Source organism: Podarcis erhardii, assembly GCF_964252035.2.
Source record: "Podarcis erhardii genome assembly, chromosome: 3".
In the NCBI taxonomy this organism is placed as follows: domain Eukaryota; kingdom Metazoa; phylum Chordata; class Lepidosauria; order Squamata; family Lacertidae; genus Podarcis; species Podarcis erhardii.
The window spans coordinates 87,670,507-87,691,119 of NC_138507.1; the positions used below are offsets into that span (position 1 = coordinate 87,670,507).

Sequence of the window (20,613 nt, forward strand, 5' to 3'; positions counted from 1 at the left end):
CTGTTCTTTATGTGCTAAACTAACGTGCACTAATACTTCCATAGTTTATTAAATGTTCCTTCTTCCATTCTGGTAGATGACTATATTACAACTCTGCAGGTAGGAATTAAGTTTGTGTGATGACTTTTACAGTGGTGCCCCGCAAGACAAATGCCTCGCAAGACGAAAAACCCACTAGACGAAAGGGTTTTCTGTTTTTCCAGGCGCTTCGCAAGACGAATTTCTCTATGGGCTTGCTTCGCAAGACGAAAACGTCTTGCGAGTCTTGCGATTTTTTTCGCTCCCCCCCCCTTTTTCTAAGCCGCTAAGCTGCTAATAGCTGCCTAGCCGCTTTGCCGCTTTGCCGCTAATAGCCACTAAGCCGCTAATAGCGCTAATCCGCTAATCCGCTAATAGGGTTGCTTCGCAAGACGAAAAAACCGCAAGACGAAGAGACTCGTGGAACGGATTATTTTCGTCTTGCGAGGCACCACTGTATTAGCAAGACTTCATATCCTACCTGCTTCCTGGACAACAAGGATCATGCTTTGATAACGTCGCAGATTTAAATTTACCATATATTCTACACAGAGCTACCACTGAAGACAGTTTCCAAGCTGTAGCTGGGGTAGAATAGAGTGGCATTTTTTCTGCTACAGGCAGCGTATTACACCAGTGCTTGCTTGCTTGGGTCACAGATGACCTATTAGCTTCTAGACCCAATTAAACTTACAAAACTCCAAAGAGCTTGGGCCTGCACATTTCAGGAAACACTTTCCCCCTACACAGTATACATTAGTTCAAATTTTGCCAATATGGCACCTTCCAGATGTTTGGGTTTACAACTCCTATCACTCTCAGTGTGCTGGATGGGGCTGATGGCAGCTGCAGTCCAAAACATCTGGAGGGGCTAGATTGGTGGAGACTGTTCTAACTACTCAACATCTGTCAGAGCAGGGTCTCCTTGTCTGTGGCACTAAACTCCCCACTGCTAAAGTCCAGCATTATGTAGCATCAGGAGTCACATGGAAGGCCCACTGGGATGCATGGGAAATATTCATTTGCACTTTGAATGCTCCTGGCCTTAAGGAAGCGGCCTGTGCTGTCACTAGTGGCCCTTCCTGCCACTGTTTTTCTTGAAAGTGTAATTCTGCTTTAGAAGGAATACTGTTAGCAGGGAGGGCTAATGAGGAGACCATGGATCTGGTCTTTCAAAGCTTTCCTACAGAACTGCCACAAAGAGGCCCAGATTTATGACAGAGTTATCCAAGAAAGTTCAGGAAAATCAAACAAATTATGAGATGAGATGAGGGCGGGAAGAGCACAACCTCACTAGTTATTAATATTGTCTTCGTGAAATATTTGAGCCTTTTGCAGTTCTCAGACATTTCTTCTGGGAGGCAGTTGCCATAGAATTCAATGTGCAGATTTTCTCCCACCAAGATATAAATTTGGTTGACCATTCCCTTCCTGGCTGATGCTGACATATTCCACTGAAAGGGAATGGTTGTTATCAGACTGCTGCTTAGACTCTCACAGTTTCCCACTCTTGCCCGAGAAAGGCTCCCAGCATCAGCTGCTGTTCCCCTAACCACTTAATTGTGGCACTAGGTGTTCTAGAGGAGATGCCAGGGACTACTCCTGGCTGCTTTGTTGCAGGAGACAGAACTCGTTCAGTGACATTTGAGTTCAACACATGGCATCTTTCATGTGTGACAATGTTTGGATGTTAGCCAGAGGAATGCTGTTATTGGTGGGTGATACAGAGTTGCAGAGGTTGTATTTTGGCCATCTAGATGTTGCTGGACTACAACTACCAATGTCCATAACTACAGGCCTGTTGGCTGGAGCTGATGGGAGCTGGAGGTCAACAGCATCTGGAGGGGAACAGGATATCCACCCCTGTGCTAGGTTCTCAGACAAAATGGCCTTGCCTTTTCCCCCTACTGGTATTACTGTGTTTCTGATGTTACTGATTGGAGCGTATAGGGCCTAATTAGTTACACTGGCTTAAGCTCCAGTGTAGTGGTGTCTATGTTAGTTGCACCATAAAACTGTACTTAAGTGTTCAGGCTTGTAGTAAAGACAAGTTGCATGCCTCCCTAAAGTCTGAAATTTAACTTCTGGAGAAGTAGGCTAAAATTTGAAGGTTGGGAAACTAGTAACTTACACTAACATATTTTAAAGGCAACCTGAAATCTCCTCAGAATGCAATAGATAACAAAGTGCCAGGGACTGGCAAAAAAAAGAGTTGATCAATGGTCAGGGTTGATGCTGTGCAGTCTAAAGCAACATTTCCCAACCTGTGGGTTGGGATCTGCAAGTGGATTGTAAAGCCTGTCCAAGTGGGTTGTGGGCTTTGTAGGTAAACTCAAAATAATTATTGCAAATGTGGTGACAGTTTGCCAGGTACTCATACAAGGAGTTACAGCTTGCCTCTGATGTGGAAACACTGGAGGCAGCACCTGAACATCAGAGGAAAGCTGTGAAAGTCACTTAGAACAAATCCCTGTACCTTGTGGTGAACCATCACCAGATCTGCTGCCAGGTTTAGTGAAGTTTGCTTATTCAAAATAAGAAATGATATCTTTACCCTGTGTATCCATAATGATCTGAGATTATGTCTGACAACCATCAAACCCCACATTGACCTACTTGTTAGCAAAGTGCAAACTCCACCACCCAGTTGATTCTTGCCAAAACAATCTTTATCATGAATAAAACTATTAAAATATTCATGGCTTGTTTCATATTGCTTGTGTAACCATATGCTTTTAGAATAATTTTTTATAGTTTATGAAGCAATATCCTGAAATCAGATGGCCCATAAACAAAACTTTGAATAACTTTGTAAGTACTATAAATATTTCAACAAATTCCACATTAATAGGGTCATTAAGTAAATTTTAGTTTGGATGCCTGAAGTAATGGTTATAAAATAGGCAAATTTGGAGTAAAATGCACAAAACTGATGGCTGCTGAAGACCAGAGGTCCTATATTCATGTGACAATAAAACGATGGGTCACCATACCAAGTAAATTTGAACTTGTGGGTTGCATCCTCAAGAGGTGGGGAACTATTGATGTAAAACATGGGAAGCATCAGGTTGCAGAAGGCTGCACTACAGGGTTGACAGATCTGATTCTCCCTGAGACCACGCAGGTAAGGAACCGACAATGTGAGCCTCCCAATTTCTAATTCTTTAGTTTGCAGAGGTATTTGAGTCAAGTCTCTAACATTTAGCTTACTTTAACTTTTATTTTAATGTTATCTACACTTAGCTTATACAGATAAACAATCACATAAAAAGGAGGGATTAAAATATGTATTTAAAGATAATTCCCTTGAAATAAATCAAAGATACCTGTGGGATGACTCATTCTGTTTGGGGTTTTGTGGCCAGGACAGTCATGAAATTTTGAATGGTTACTCAGATGTGTATAATCATCATTGTACAGATTGAAGACATAACTATAGCATTTAACTGTTAGCATAGCCTTGGGTTTAAGTGATTATCTGGGCAAAAGTTGGTCTAGCAGAAGCTATTGGCAAAACCCGCAAGTTCCATTTTTGTCTAACAAAACGAGCAGTGGAACAAAGCTAAGAAATAGCACTTTTCCACATGAGAGGCACAGCTGGGCAACTGTCTCCTCTCAATTAGTCACTTTTTCTTTCAAATTGTAAGCAGCTAGTATCTTAGGACTCCATGCCCTTATTTGAGGGATCATTTCTATACTGAGTAACCAGAGAGGTGTACTCGAAAGCGATTGCTTTAAGAGCCGAACCCAACATGGATAATTGGGCCATACTTAACACATGGCTTCTGATGTAAACAGAGAAGAAGTTATGGAAATGGTTTGTCCTGGGTTTTGTTTGTTTGTTTGAAGCATTTGCTGTAATATAAGGGATAGCTTGCAAGCTGTGAAAAAGAGACATTTCCTCAACCTGGATTTTTTCCTCAACCTGGATTTACAGAGGAGTTGGCTTGATGAGTTACAGGATCTAATAAGTTATTTACCAGCCTGTCACAGTTTCCCTGTCTTCCTAGAGGAAAGGGCCTAACCCTTTCCAGCAGTCTACCTCTTATTCTTGCCTCTCCAGTCTCCCATGCTCTTTTGAGCAGGGACTTACTGATGGACATCATCTGGCATCAGTGGAGACAGGAGCAGCTGGAGGTGCAGTCTGCAGGTGTGCTGCTGCTGAATGATACTCCAGATGTTGTTAGACTATGACTGCCATCACCCCAACCATTAGAAGAAGAAGAAGAGTTTGGATTTGATATCCCGCCTTTCACTCCCCTTCAGGAGTCTCAAAGCGGCTAACATTCTCCTTTCCCTTCCTCCCCCACAACAAACACTCTGTGAGGTGAGTGGGGCTGAGAGACTTCAAAGAAGTGTGACTGGCCCAAGGTCACCCAGCAGCTGCATGTGGAGGAGCGGAGACGCAAACCCGGTTCTCCAGATTACGAGACTACCGCTCTTAACCACTACACCACACTGGCTCTCTTAGCTATGCTGGTTGGGGCTGATGAGAGTTGGAGTTTAACAACATCTGGAGAACCACAGGTTGGTCAACCACATTCTACGGGCGCAAACACAGGTTAGATCTAGTTGGCCTTTCAGCAGCAGCATATTTGGACAACACAGCTCCAACTATCCCCATCTCTACTGCCACCATACAACATCTGATTGAAAAGGTTGTGGAGACCCTCTTCCTGGTCATCTAGCATTCAGCAGCCATGGCCCATTATTATTATTATTATTATTTACATTTGTTAATCACTTTTTAAAAGTCTCAAAGCAATTTAACAAGATAAAATATGACAGTTAAAAACAATTAAAACCAGAAAATTAAACCAATTTATAATACAAAAGACATTGCATTCTGTATTACACAAAATGCCCATCCAATAACATAATAACGAGGACAAGTACTAATCATTACTATCCTCTGCAGCCACCACTGACCCATATATCTATATGTATTTTCCTGTTAAAAAAAAAAATGTGCCTCTGTTGAAATGGGCTCTAGAGTACCAAATCTTAGGCCATAATAAATCGGTTATCCATGACACACTTGGTTGTGGCTAACATACCCACTTCTCTGGAGTTAGTTAAGCAGTTTGGAAATACAAAATATAACAGACAAAATTTCAAGTTATGAATGTTGTTTTGGTATGCACTTTTCTACTTAATCAGATTCAAGAAGGAATGACGGGTTCCTTTAGCCCCCTTCTGCAGAGAGTATACATTCTACTTGTGGTGCACTGTGGTCTGGATCATGCACACTGATTGGGGGAGGTGTTGGCAGATAGACAAAATGTTGATGGCAGAGGGTTGGCTTGAATGCTTTTCTGATCTTTTCCAATGCTGTGATTTTACGATTAAGGTTACTGACAAGTTGGAAGCAATTGGGAAGCAAACTAGAAGGAAGATAAGGTGCCTGAAGAGGTAATGCTAGTGTGGTCAGGATTGGTGGGCAATGCCACTCCACCACAGAGTAGCAGAAGGAAATCTATAAAAAGCAGCCATGCAGATATCTCCAAGTGCCACATAACATAAATTGCTCCAGTGGTCTATGGAGGTATCCACCCAAAATTTTAAAAAGGAAACGGGGGAAGAAGCCAAAGAAAGAAAATACGGTGGAATAAAAATAATTGTGAACCCAAAGTCAAGCAGGGAATGAGAAACATGACAATCCTACTGCATATAGTAATACTGGCATAGAAGAGGTTTACATTTAGAAGAAAGTTATGTTAGCTTTGAAATGTGTTGTATATATAATCCTTACTTAGAAATTTGAACAGTGGCTGGGTCAGTGAGTTTCTGTACAAGTGGTGGTTCGGCAGCTATGTTCCAAATTACAGAGTAGATCTGAGAGGAGTTTGTTTTGAACAAGTGTGATGTATTTGGAGTTCCAAACCTCTTTTCCTAATGTGTTCTGTAAGCAGCAGCAAGACTTCCTTGCTCTGGTTGTATGGCATCTACGGCAATTTTACTGAGCATTGCAATGCACCATGCCAATATTAGAAGTGCAGTGTTACTCTACGCTTGTTTCCTCAGAAAAAGTCCCACTCTGTTCAATAGGGTTTGCTTAAATGTTAGGATTACAAACTAAATATGATTTGATTCAAAGGTTGGGTTTGAATTCTTCTACTTATTTTGACATGAATTCATCTCAAATACAGTGGTACCTCAGGTTAAGAACTTAATTCATTCCGGAGGTCCGTTCTTAACCTGAAACTGTTCTTCTGAAGCACCACTTTAGCTAATGGGGCCTCCTGCTGCCGCACCGCCGGAGCACGATTTCTGTTCTCATCCTGAAGCAAAGTTCTTAACCTGAGGTACTATTTCTGGGTTAGCATAGTCTGTAACCTGAAGCGTCTGTAACCTGAAGCGTATGTAACCCGAGGTACCACTGTAGATATCCTGAAAACTACCATCTGTAATACCTTAAAAAACACCTCAGAAATAAGAGAGGAAATGATAGTCTTTTAGAAAAACCGTAGGAATTATATGACTATATTTCATGCATGATTATTAACAGGGCCACACAATGCATTGTGATAGAAATATAAGGCTTGTCCATACCAGTGTTCAATGTGTGCAGGTGACATTTCTCCCCCCGCCCCTAAGTGCCATGATGAGGTGTCTCGGATAGGTGTTGGTGGAGCTGTTCACAACACACACACACACAATTTCTCAAAAATGAAAGCTCCATAAAAATTATGGAGAGTGAGGAAGCACCTATTGAGAGGAGAGGGAAACAACACATAGTCCCAATGCATTCCAGCAAGCACTACCCACTAGTGTGAGTGGGGAAACATCTACACAGATTTGGAAGCATAGAAAACTGAACGCCCTCATGGACCAAAGTATACACACATACACATGGACATAGTGACTCACATGCATATTAATGCCTTCGTTTTGACACAACACTGTAAACTCAACTAACATGCGGTATCCGCCATGTCACTCGTTCGATGTCTCTGATACACAAAATATGAGTATGCATGGCTGACGAAGCCCGGCAGGGCGAAACAAGGTATTATTCTGGGAATCTTTGTCACGTTTTAAGTTCTTTCGTCTGACACCGGCATACAGCAACTATATTTTGCAAAGGCACATGTTAAGATCTTCCGTATTCTTTGTCTGGTACCTGCATACAGCAGCTGAATACAACAAACATACTTTGCAAAGGTAGATGTGGAACATTACAAAGAAAACTTCATCTTTTGCAGGTACTGCTCCTTAAAGTTGTTATGTTTGACACTTGTATTTGCTAAGGCATATGTGGAACACAAAAAGCTTCTATTTGGACATTATGTATATAGGAATTGATCTATTTGTATTTCCTGTTCTAAATGTTGGTCTTTAATTGCTTCTACTCAATTAGATAATGAGAAAACAGTTATGTTTATATGATGTATAAAGAATTTATATAGTTAAACACAGCCAGTTACGTTGTGGGTATATTTGACACAGCCATAGCCTCTGCAAAATCACAGATTTTGAAAAAGTACAATGGCCATGATCTCAGGATTTGCAGATAAAGGTGCATAACAGAAGATGGAAATATCATATTGCTTCATGTCTCGGCCCTGTTAGGTAGAGACACATGCCTTGTTTACTCTCGGTTATATCCATAGTAAGCAATAATATACCTCTTTATCATTCTGAGAGAAAACTTTCAAAGCACAGTTTGCAAAAGTATATGGGCATCTATCACTCTAGCTGAAGATAATGATTGATCAGATATGTGATGGTTCTGAACACAATGGCCATGGTGGAGTGAAAGATAGTTATCAGACTAAAGAATATAATAAAAGAAGGCACAACCAAAGGAATAAAAATCAAAAGCAGATGTCTGGGAAGGATAAAGGAGTATAAAGTGTGAGAGGACTATGAAAAGAGATGCAAGACATCTGTCTAAGTACCTATGTTTATCTCCAGAATTCCCAGGCTTCTTCTTGTGTTCAGTGAGTCCTGGAGATGCGCCACATATAAGTACCAAATGTAGAAATGGAAAATTATGAATCATTGGACAGGCAACCTTGTTTGGAGTTGTGATGGAATTTCCTGGAGAGTTACCATGCTCCTGTGGTCTGAATGTTAATTAACTCTCCTATTCTAATACTCAGGCCTTTTTGTCAGCCAGAACCCACCAGAACTCAGTTCGAACACCTCTCAAGTGTGCACCCTTTTCATTGTAAGAGAACAAGGGAGAAGTTCATGGTGAGTTCCAGCACCTCTTTTTCTACAAAAATAGCACTGCTAATACTTTTTATCAAAGACCCTCAAAATGTTTCACCTAATGTACTAGAGATGACAAAGTACTGTTACTTCTACAGAAAAAGAAAATTTGGAAACTGAAGAAGAAAGAGGTCAAAATGATTCCATGAATATAATATCACAAAGGACTCCTGGAATGGAGACAACATGCAATATTAGAATAAGCTGCGAGTTTTAAGGTGTGGGCCTAGATGAGGAAACTGTTCTTTGAGTGGTGTCTTATGTATCTATTATTTATTAATTAATTTTTTTGTATTGCTTTTTGGTCCTTCAATACAGTATGTACTTACACACATAGAAATGTACCAGTAAAAATCACAATTTGGAAACTGCACATATGGTGTTTGGTAAACATACTTACTATAACCCTCCTTTTTATATGTATTATGCTTTTTTAAAACCTTGTCAGGAGCACCTACTGACCAATAAATTCTCCAGAAACAGGCATTTCTGTTGCTCTGAACTTGTATTTGCCATTTGATACATGATATAAGAGCTAATCACACTGCTTCACAAAAAACAATGAAGACAAAACTTAAAGCCAATTTTTTGCAGCTGCTTCTAAGACTATAAACATATTTCTTATACAGAACCTTAAAAATATTTTGTATAGGCTCTATTGCACTTTTAAAAGTGCTATGTGAATAATAAATAATTCTATGTATGCATGTGTATGTATTCAGTCATTTAGCCTGCCCAGTTCTGAAGGGTCAAGGAATGAGAAATATTTAAAAATACACAATGGAATAAAACATTAACTTCAAAATTACTAAAAAAGAGAGCTTGATAATAATACCAGTTACTGTAAGTCAGTCATATAAAGTCCTTCATCACTTTTGAAAGCTATCCAGGCTCAGGAGTAGGAATTTCATTGATAGAAAAATCCCTGCCTCTTGGTACACAGAGATGATAGTGCAGTGACTGAGAAGAATGCAATGTGGACATATAGATGCCAATATGGACTGTGTCAGTACCCATTCATATCAATATGCTGTGTAGTTGACATGCAGGTATGTGTATCTGTCCTCTATTGGAGTGCTTTGGATTATAAAGGTAAAGGGACCCCTGACCGTTAGGGCCAAGTGTGACCGACTCTGGGGTTGCAGTGCTCATCTGGCTTTATTGGCCGAGGGAGCCGGCGTACAGCTTCCGGGTCATGTGGCCAGCATGACTAAGCCGCTTCTGGCGAACCAAAGCAGCGCACGGAAACGCCATTTACCTTCCCGCCAGAGCAGTACCTATTTATCTACTAGCATTTTGATGCGCTTTCGAACTGCTAGGTTGGCAGGAACAGGGACTGAGCAACGGGAGCTCACCCCGTCATGGGGATTTGAACCGCCGACCTTCTGATTAGCAAGCCCTAGGCTCTGAGGCTACAGCGTCACCTGCATCTCTTTTGCTTTGGATTATAGTAATGGGTACTTTTTTGAATATCTGCTTATCATAAGTGGTTATAACATTCCTGGTCCTCTTGACACAGATACGAACAATGATCCTGCCCTGCTACTCTCCCACTTCATCCACATTTTTATGAAAGGCTTTGCACAGAGGAATTGCCACCTTCCTGACCTGCCATTCCGATACCCCAAATGTTTCTACTTCTTGCCTTGCGCAATGGCACACAACACAATCAGGTCATTTGTTTGCTTAAACCTGAACATCAACTTGTAACTGATTTCTGTATCCCAACCATGTATTTCTGCCCAAAGAATGTGTTCTCAGTTTTATAGCTCGGTATACAGTGGTAACTCAGGTTAAGAACTTAATTCGTTCTGAAGGTTCGTTCTTAACCTGAAACTGTTCTTAACCTGAGGTACCACTTTAGCTAATGGGGCCTCCTGCTTCTGCCGCACCGCCGGAGCATGATTTCTGTTCTCATCCTGAAGCAAAGTTCTTAACCCGAGGTAATATTTCAGGGTTAGCGGAGTCTGTAACCTGAAGCTTCTGTAACCTGACGCGTATGTAACCCGAGATACCACTGTAAATCTTACCTTTGCTTAAGGAGCTGCTTATTATCTTCAATGGTTATGCTATCAGCATAATCTCTCTTGAAAATTTCAAAGGCTTCCTTACGTCCAAGTGACATTTCTCCTCTCACTCCTGTTCAGAAAATAAATCAAGAGTGGGATCATATGCAGAAGTAATGGGATTTAATTTTTTCCTATCTTCTAGAGACATTCCACAAAGACAAGATCAACAAGTCCTCTTGTGCACAGTGAAAAGTGCTTAAAGTAAGGCTACACAGAGGAACACAGGATCATAGCAAGCTGCCATATACTGAGCCAGACCACTGGTACATCTAGATCAGCAGTCTCTACTCAGGCTGGAAGCAGCTTTGCAAGATTTCAGACAGAGTCTCTCCCAGCCCCACCTGGAGATTGAACCTGAGGTGTTCCACGTGGAAGGCAGATGAACTAACACTGAGCAACTACCCTTCCAAGAACCTCAAAACTTGGCTAATTTACTAACACAGATGACCAGTAAATACATCTGCTAAACCATTCTGGATCCTGCTGGTCTTTTTTTCAAAACAACATGGCAACCACTCTTATAAAAATTAATCCTATTCCATATTCTGTGGAAACAAAAAATGCCTGTTATAGACCAAGTGGTATAGTTAAAATGACAGATTCAGTTTTGTTTCATGTCACTTGAACATCCGTAAGTCTGAATTCCTTGCATGTTTATTTTTCTGAAGAAGCTATTAATATCTCCTTAATTAAAACCAGAGTGTCAAAAATCAAAGCAGTGGAAATATTTACAAAACCATTGGAATTTTCATGGAAGAAAAGTGCATATTTTCTCCGTATCTTCGCCATTTGTGGTTTTTACACACCATACCACGCAATATATTAATCAAATTAATATATACAGGAAGTTACCTCGGGCCAAAAAGATTACATATTCATTATTTTCAGTTCACAGAATCCATGTGCTTTACTACTCCCCTAATGAAACCCTGGTGGCTCGCATGCACTCTCAGGTGTGCTAGGTATACCTTATTGGCATCCCACACATCACAAACCAGGCCCCCAGAATGTTTTACAATGCACAGAGGTTTCATTGCAGGTGTTACTCAGCACACAAACCAATGTCAAAAGGGTTATCTGAAAAAGGAAGCTTGAAAACCACTGTTGTCAACTTTTCCTCTAAACCGAAAACCAGTAATGTGACCATTTAAAGTAAAACTGAACTAATTTTTACAGAATACCATGATACTGAAACCAGCCAGCTTTATATGTATGTATACAAGCACCAATTCCCATGAACAGCTCCACTGATTGTAGTAAGATTAACTACAGACTAAAGTTAATTTCTCCCCACACCTTTTTTATATATATAATTCACTTGCACCCCAGGGAAATGGGAGAATGCAAGAAACAAACTTTCACTGAAAACATATTTTATAATATTACACTTCATTTTACGTGAACAGAACAAGCACATATGAAACCAATAACATGAACTAGAGGGACCCACACGGGATGACTGAAAGGCATAAAGCATGCAGTAGCACTCCACCCATTTTAAAAAAGCAAAAAACCTATAACAATTTCACATCTGTATAGGCCAAATGAGCTGGAGGGAAAGGGCAGAGATATTGTGTTTGATGCTAACTTAAAAATGGAATGTTCTCGTTCCATGTAGCAGCCCAAAATAAAAACATAGTTTTATGTGTGGACTTGCTGAGCTTTCTCTTCCCACCATGAAAAGCCTTAACCCAGTGGTGGCCAAACTTGGCCCTCCAGTTGTTTTGGGACTACAATTCCCATCATCCCAGACCACTGGTCTTGTTAGCTTAACCTGAAACCTCAACTGGCCAGCGGATTCCCCCCCACCCCTTGCTTAACTTCAGCAGACTTCAATTTGGTGTATCCAGGTCAGTCACAATTTGACTTTAGTCCCTCTAGCTGCAACCTAAGTGTGATCATCTTTGCCTTCAGAAAGGTGCTGCTATCATCATCATCATCATCATCATCATCATCATCATCATCTTATACCCCACCCATCTGACTGACTGGGCTGCCCCAGCCATTCTGGGTGGCTTCCAACAGAATATAAAAACACAGCAAAACATAAGACATTAAAAATTCCCAAAATAATAATAATTTATTACTTCTTATGCTCCCTGCCCAACTAGGTTCCTGCAAAGTGCTGCATATTCAGGAGCACACATTAGGGCAAGTCTGCGGTTAGAGAAGGTGAAGCTACCTGGTTGTACATTTCTCAAAAAACTCAAGGCGTTTCCATAACACAAAATTGTTGGACATCTGTTAAAGTGTCTGGAAACTTCACTAATGAACTCCCTGGTCTGGAATAGGGTAACTGTGCCCCTGAAGGGCCAGGTCCGCAGTCTGGGAGTCATTTTGGACTCACAGCTGTCCATGGAGTCAGGTTAATTCTGTCTACCAGCTCCATCTGGTACAACGGCTGAGACCCTACCTGCCCACAGACTGTCTCAACAGAGTGGTACATGACCTGGTTATCTCCCACTTGGATTACCTTTGAAGGTGACTCAGAAACTACAACTAATCCAAAACGCAGCAGCCAGACTGGCGACTGGGAGTGGCTGCCGAGACCGTATAACACCAGTCCTAAAGGATCTTCACTGGCTCTCAGTACGTTTCTGAGACCTAAAAGGCCTCGACCCAGTATACCTGAAGGAGCATGTCCACCTCCACCATTCAGCCCAGACACCGAGGTCCACTTCTGAGGGTCTTCTGGCAGTTCCCTCACTGCGAAAAGTAAAGTTACAGGGAACCAGGCAGAGGGCCTTCTCGGCAGTGGCACCCTCCCTGTGGAACGTCCTCCCATCAGATGTCAGGGATATAAAGAATTACACAACTTTTAGAAAACATCTGAAGGCAGTCCTGTTCAGGGAAGATTTTAATGTCTGACATTTTATTATTATTATTTTATATTTTACTGAAAGCCGCCCAGAGTAGCTGAGAAAACCCAGCCAGATGGACAGGGTATAAACAAGAAAATTACTACTTCTATTACAACTATTACTAAAGTTACGTTTCATTTTAATTTCTATATACAACATTTATGTTCCTTTTCCATCAAAAGGCCTACTTAAAAAAAGGTTTATTTCTTTGCCCCAGGCCACATGGTAACAGATTCAATTCAATTCAGATTCAAAAGAAAAACCATGAAAGAGGGCTGGTGAGAGTTTACTTTCCCATTCCTCCTGCCCTTAGAAAAGCCATTTTCAGTGGTTGGGGACCCCTACTGATCGGGGTGAGAAATGAGAGGGAAGATCTGTATCCAAATCAGGCAGAGATAGCTTGTGTCAGTAGGAGCTACATTTGCAGAAGCACCTCTGATTTGGGTGGGATCCTCCCTTCTCCTCAACCCTCTTGCACCACATTCCATCTCTTTTACCAAGCCTGCCCCTGCAACCCCAAGGGCAGGATTATCCTAGCCAGATTCATGAGTGTGAAAAAACCACACAGTCTGATTTGAAGTGTCACAACTGTGGCAGTCAGCGACAGCAAATTCTGGTCTAACAGTTCTTAAAAATAATTGTCAAAGAACTATTTAAAGGACAGAGCCTAGTTAGGAGCACAACACATGCTAATCAATATAATCGAATCTGCAATTCAAATTACACTTATGGGACTTATTTCAGTATAAACATCCTCAGGATTTGTTTGTTTATTTGAAAGATGTATACCCCACACCTTCAATACCAATCAGCACCAGGGTTTTGCTGCCAAGTATTTTCTTCAAAGGTTGGATCCATTGTGAAGAATGGCTCTTGATTTGCTACTTTCTCTTCCAGTAGCAATCAATACTCAAAGACAATTTAATACTCAAAGACAATTTTAGAAGACAGAATGGTACTAAAGTTTAGCGCCACACCAGTATAAGCTGGGTAGCAACCCCCAGCCCAAGTCATCTGCTAATTTTAAACAAGAACATTAAGGAAAAGCACAGTTTATACAGTTATCTATAGCACATCAAATTAATTTGCTTGGACGGGGGGGATTCTTTTTGAGTAAGTCATTTTTTTAATGCATCTGAAAACAGTTGCATTCTGAAAACGGCATGCAAGGAGAACGATGGGGAGATGGGAGATGGACATCAAATCTCAGAGAGACGAATCAGGAGTATAGGAAATAAGTGTCTAGACAGACTGTGAGTGCAAGACAGTTTGTAGAAGAATTCTATATACACTGGATAGTGATGGAGAGACTGGGAGAAACACAGAGCAGAGTCAGCACAACACAAGGAAATGCCAAGAAATGTGGGAAACTTGATGAGCTGGTAAAAAGAGATGATTCCCTTGCTGATGAACTTTGTTTTAGTTAATAATGAAGATTTATACAACTTTCAGATGGATTCCTCCCACACATTATGTTGTGACTTCTTTTCTGCTACCCGCAGCCTGGAAAATCCTCCCATCTCAATTAGTAGCCTCTTTCTCTTTTCTTCCTAAATATCAGCAAAAGTGAGCAAACCCTTGCATTCCAGGGCAAATATTTATCCATCAGCCTACAAGTTCTGTCACCTGTCCCTTGAAAAGAGTGACCTACACTTCCTGCTGGAAGTCTGTATATAGGAATGTGCACCAGAACTACACTCGGTGGTGGTACTAATAGAAATAAGGAAGAAAAACGGAGGTTTTCCTATTAAGTTGCCAGATGATGTTAAATTGCATCCCAGCTGCCAACCATTACACTGTAGCGACCATAAATACTGTTAATAATCTTCAAGGCCCTAAAGGGAGCTAAAATACAGTGTTTCCAGTTACAGTAGAGTTGCACGGGGTGTTGAAACATTCTTTCCGCTGTCTTTTATGTTTATGAAATCAACTACCTTGCTATCAAACATCAATCACATTAGGGGAGAATTGGGCGTAGGAATCATTGTAGAAGGTAGCTGTTATTTCACCAACCTATTTGTAGAAGGGGACAACCCTGCCTAGAGGATTGAGGCCTGATCAATCTTAAGTACAATTAAATGGATAATAATAATAATAATAATAATTTATTATTTGTACCCCGCCCATCTGGCTGGGTTTCCCCAGGCACTCTGGGCGGCTTCCATAAAAACCAGAAATACACTAAAATATCACAGATTAAAAATGGATGGAAAGATTAATACCACCATGATTCAGGAAGAAAGGCTTTGTCCTGTAGAATAAAGAATTGTTTTACAAGATTTCAGTGATTGCAGAAAGACAGCAGAATTGTCTCTTGATGGGACAGCTGAAGATCTCCTATATTACAGGAGTTTCACATCCATACCACTTCTTCTAAGAACAAATGCTGTATGGAAATCCAGTAGCAAGGTAGCCTAGTTCTCTATGAGGCCCAACATGGCTAATGATAAAACCTGGAAGTTAGAGGAAGTGGCATAGCTCAGGGATAGTGTATCTGCTTTGAATGCCGAAAAGTACCAGGTTCAATTCCCAGGGTCACTAAGTAAGGTTGCGGAAGACTCCTTGTCTGAAACCCTGGACAGCAGCTACCAGTCAGTGTAGACAATACTGAGCTAAATGGATTTGTCAGTCTGACTTGGTATACATCAGCTTTCTTTGTTCCAAAGTCAGCAAACTAGAAGGGCTTTTGCTTATGGTCCTGCCTTGCCATTGATGTGAAACTCTGCTTTTCTTTTTTACTTAATAGTCATCTGATCATCTGCTAATTTAGCAGTCAAAATGTTAGTAAATTTGATCTCATAAATTAGCTCTTGATCTAGTTATTGGAAACTCCATACACAGCGTAATAATCTGCTGGAGTGGACAAGAAGTGAAAGTGAGAGTGTTAGCAGGGGGCCAAGTATATCTGGTAGCTTGAGGAAATGTGAGGAAATCCATCAATGTTGTCTCCACAAGATTTAACAGCAACATTCAGAGTCCTAGGTGGACTAATAATAGCAAGGTAACTGCTTCAATGTAAATGCCTTGTATGCAAATAACCATTATCTACAATGGGAAGCATATATGGTGCTAGGTCTTCTGTTAACCATGTACACAGAAATCCAGTCAACAGGATTGCTCTGGAGTAGGAAGACTCTGGATTGCTGTTTAAGTCCATCAATAGCTGTTATTAAATTACTGCAGCAACAACACTGTGCACGCTTAAGATGGAAGTAGTCCCATTGAACTCAGTGGGACTCAAGTAAATATGCATAGGACTGTACTGCTCAGTTCCATAAACTTTTCCACTTCCAATCAAATAAAAACAAAACAAAAAACCATAGGCAGACACTTTTTAAGCCAAGCCGAAGACGATTTATTTGAAGTTGCTTTGTAGTAAAACAAAAAGTACTAGAAATGTTTGCATGTAGCCATAATTCACTGGTTCTCCGCAAGGATTTTGCTGATATTATCATCCCCATCTGCTCAGAATAGAAAATAGTAAATTTTCAGAGCTGAAGAACAATGAACCAAGAAAAATCAAGACGTTAAAAGGGGGAGAACCCAGCAGTAATACTCCCCTGCTGTAAGCTTCATCGAGCTTCTTTGCAAAGAGCATGTGTAATACATCTGGATACCTTCACTGGGCTCTACTTCAAAAATGGAAAATGCATAAAACAAGGCAGTTCATTGTACCCCTGCAGTGTTATACTGAAGAACATGGAGCCTTTGAGAAAAACACAAACCCTCAAAGGAAAAGGTGGGTGCCCAGATTAAATGAGCTGAATGAATCTTTGGCACCATAATGTCACTTTTAACACCATTAGATTTAAACTGTTCACATGTGATTATAATTTTAGAGGGAGGCAGTAAGGAACTTTTAAAACAAGCTAACCACATTTTATGAGGCTAACTTCCAAAACACTTCACAATGAAACTAAATGCAAAGGGCAAGGCACAAGGCCTAAGCGCTACTTAAATCCCATGTTAAGTCCTCAGCATAGGCTCTGGTGGTATTTTAAACAAAGAACAGGCTTTGCACTAGCCTTCTTATTGTGTCCATTTCACCCAATAAGAGCTAAGCTTAATTATATACACATGTAGGAATCATTTCACAAACATCCACAGAATGATTTCATGCAATTAATGTGCTCTCTCTCTCTCTCACTCACACACACAATCATTATGACATAAGAGTTTTATTATTTTAGCATAATCACAAGCACAACTAATCACTGAGATGCATTGGGTCACATGAAGAGATGAATTAGGCAGCTTTTATGCAATCACCGTTCTAATGTAGTTCATAACCACAGAATGACCCTTTAACATCACTATTGTTACAAAAGCACCCCCAGAATTTTTAGTCAAACCAACTGAATGTAACATCCAGCCTTTCTGGATTAAACCAAGTTCCATCTAGTTTAGCATTCTGTTTCCATCATGGTCAGACTCTTTGTCAAGACTACAAGGGTGACATCAAGTAATAGCCATCCCTCATTGCTTTCATGCTTCGTAACTAATAGCAATTATCTAATCTGGGAATAGCCAACAACATGCCTTCTACATGTTCTTGGATTAGAACTTCCATCAACCCTGATCACTGGCTAGGGATCAGAGGTAGAACACAAGCCTTGTCCCCCACTGTCTTCACAAGCATCTTCACAAGCTCCTTAGTTTCCATGCTTGTGGATAAGGTCTTCAGCAGGATTCTGCTTGCATTTGCTTGAATATAATCAGACTCCTCTGTGTCATCAGGGCCTCTGCTTCCTCAGAGTCTTTGATCAGATAAAGGTTCAAGTGAATATAAGTAGAAGCCCCCTGCATACTTTCCCCATGCAACACATAGATGGTCAGGGACTGTGGAGAGGGGCACAAGGATGTTGGGCGTGGGGCTTGTGTGTATAGCCCTGTCCCATTAACATATAAAGCAATAGCATACTCAGGCCTCTTATTACTGTGCTCAGGCCTTTTAAGTCATAACATACTGAGTCTGAACTTGTTTTAACCGCAGCTCTTGATTGCTGGTTTTTATTGTGATATTGTCGTATTCTGATTTATTGTACCGACTTCATTTGCTTTTTTGTATTTTGTTTGTAATTTGCCCTGGAAACCATTTGAGCTGAAGAGCAGTATAGAAATTTTCCAATTAAATTAAATTAAAGGAATGCTAAAACATGTGCCAAAGAAAACACACCCTAGTCCAAAATACAATAAACTGGAATTAAATCCCACTCAGCGAAATGGAATTTACTTCTAGGTAAGTGTGGCTAGGTAAGTTCTTTGGAGATAACTGCACTAAGCATCATCACGATGTAGGAAGGACTTGGTTAGTTCAAATTTATAAATTTATTTAATTGCATTTTTATCCTGCTTTTCAGAAAATTCTTGTCTCTCAGTCTGGCTCACATTGGTGATAAAGTTATACGTGGCGTGGAGAAAGTAAACAGAGAAAAGTTTGTCTCCCACTCTCATAACACTAGAACTCATAGACATCCAATGAAGCTGAATGTTGGAAGATTCACAACAGATAAAAGAAAGTACTTGTTATGTAGTGCATAGTTAAACTATGGAACCCACAGGAGGCAGTGATGGCCACCCACTTGGATTGCCTTAAAAGAGGATTACACAAATTCATCATCTGCCAATGGCTATTAGCCACAATGGCTATGCTCTTTGCTCCAAAGTTGGAGGCAGCCCTTCTGAATACCAACTGCTGGAAACCACAGGAGGGCTGAGTGCTCTTGCGCTCAACTCCTGCTTGATGGTTTCCCACTGTGTTGGCCACTGTGAGAACAGGATGCTGGACTAGATGGGCCCTTGGTCTGATCCAGCCAACTGTCCTTATGAAAGAGAGAGTGGGGGGTGGGGCTTCACCATCCAGTTTACAAATTAAAAACGCAAGACACACAAGGATGTTATCCCTGGGGGGATGCTATGTAGCTACTCAATGGTCCAAGTTCTCCAGGCTAATGGCAAAATCCAGATATGGATCCCTCCTGCTCTCCAGTCCCAGCCCACTGCACACTTTCCTAGGAGGAAACCCCAGTAAACACACAAGGACTTAATTCTGTGTAAACATGCACAAGAATGAACTGCCGGACCACTTGACAGTTTCCAGCTGTGACTTCATTAAATGCATACACATACTAACAGAAAGCCCTTAAATTAGTAGGTACAGGGAGAAAAATGGAGCTGGACAGAAGCATGGCAGGTTTGGCAGAGGCAAATGGGAGTGGATACCAAGTAAAATCTGTAGTCAAAGCCACAAGAACTTTTGAGCCCCACCCATTGGTGCCACCACATCTAAATAAATAAGAAGTATTCTTTTTCCCTGTGTCAGAAATCACGCTTTTTCTAGAACTCACAAACTGGATATATCTATTACTGCTCAGTTTACAATAAAGATTGCTCATTAAAAGTAAGTTTTTTCTTTCCTCTCTTGAAACTTATTTTAAGTTATGCTACTTTGCTCTAGGACATACATTTCAGAAGAAAAGTTATTTTACTTGGTGCAAGAAAAAAGACTAAATCAATTTTTTAATAGTTTAAGCATTCTGAAGCAGCCATCTGCTTCCTCAGATGCACCCCTGCAGGAATTTAACTGTGCTGGCAGAGGAGCAATTCCTATTGCCTCACCTTGTTCCCCCAGTAAATTCTAGTTCAGCACCACAACCTTCTCTTTTCTATATCTGATGAAGTAGACCAGAGGTTTTCAGCCTTTTTGGGTCCATGGCTCCCTTAACCAACTACCTTCTTTCTGTGGTACCCCTGTGGGGCTCAGGAGCCCAGTTATGTCACCCCTTGCCACCCAAGCTGGCAGCCTCTCATCTTTTTCCCAACACCCTCCGTTGTGGAGTGTTCCCTCAACCTCCTCTCTTCTCCCCTCTCCTTGGAAGTCTTCTGGGCAGTCGCTTCTGCTGCCCCTCGTCTCTCCCCCCCCCAGCCCCCCAAGAGAGGTGCCTCTTACCACTGCCCCACAGGGGCCTGGGAAGCACCCCCTGGCCAGCCCCAGAGGCAGCATTCATCTGGGGAGTTTGTAGCCAGGCCTGCTGCAACAAATAGCTGTGCAAGCCTTTGGAAGGAAGAGATGTGATAAGGCATCAGAGGGAGGGAGGAAAGGAAAGAGGGACAGAGGCCAGTGTTGCCCACAGTACCCCTGACCATCATTCAAGGCACCCAAGGTGAGGCAATAGGAATTGCTCCTCTGCCAGCACAGTTAAATTCCTGCAGGGGTGCATCTGAGGAAGACACTGGTTGAAAACCAATGAAGTAGGTTAATGCCTTCACAAACCAATGACATTTCCAAGTCTTTAAAGTATCATAGCACTCCCCCCCCTCTGAGAAATGTTGTGGTTGCAGCTCAAATGTATCAATGCCCCTGCATACCAGAAACCTGTAGAACTAGCATCAGTACAGAAGTAATTCAAAATATTGTTATGTAATTAACACAGAATACTTTGCACTTC

At 41.2% G+C, this 20,613-nt stretch overlaps 1 protein-coding gene across 1 annotated transcript in view; it reads right to left on the reverse strand.

Annotated features, from left to right (window-relative positions):
- Nucleotides 1-20,613, reverse strand: part of KIF6 (kinesin family member 6) — a 144,069-nt gene that overhangs the window by 54,418 nt on the left and 69,038 nt on the right. Inside the window, exon 14 of the mRNA XM_081854155.1 lies at nucleotides 10,266-10,374. Within this exon, the coding sequence (XP_081710281.1) occupies nucleotides 10,266-10,374 (109 nt within the window). The remainder of the gene's footprint in view (nucleotides 1-10,265; nucleotides 10,375-20,613) is intronic.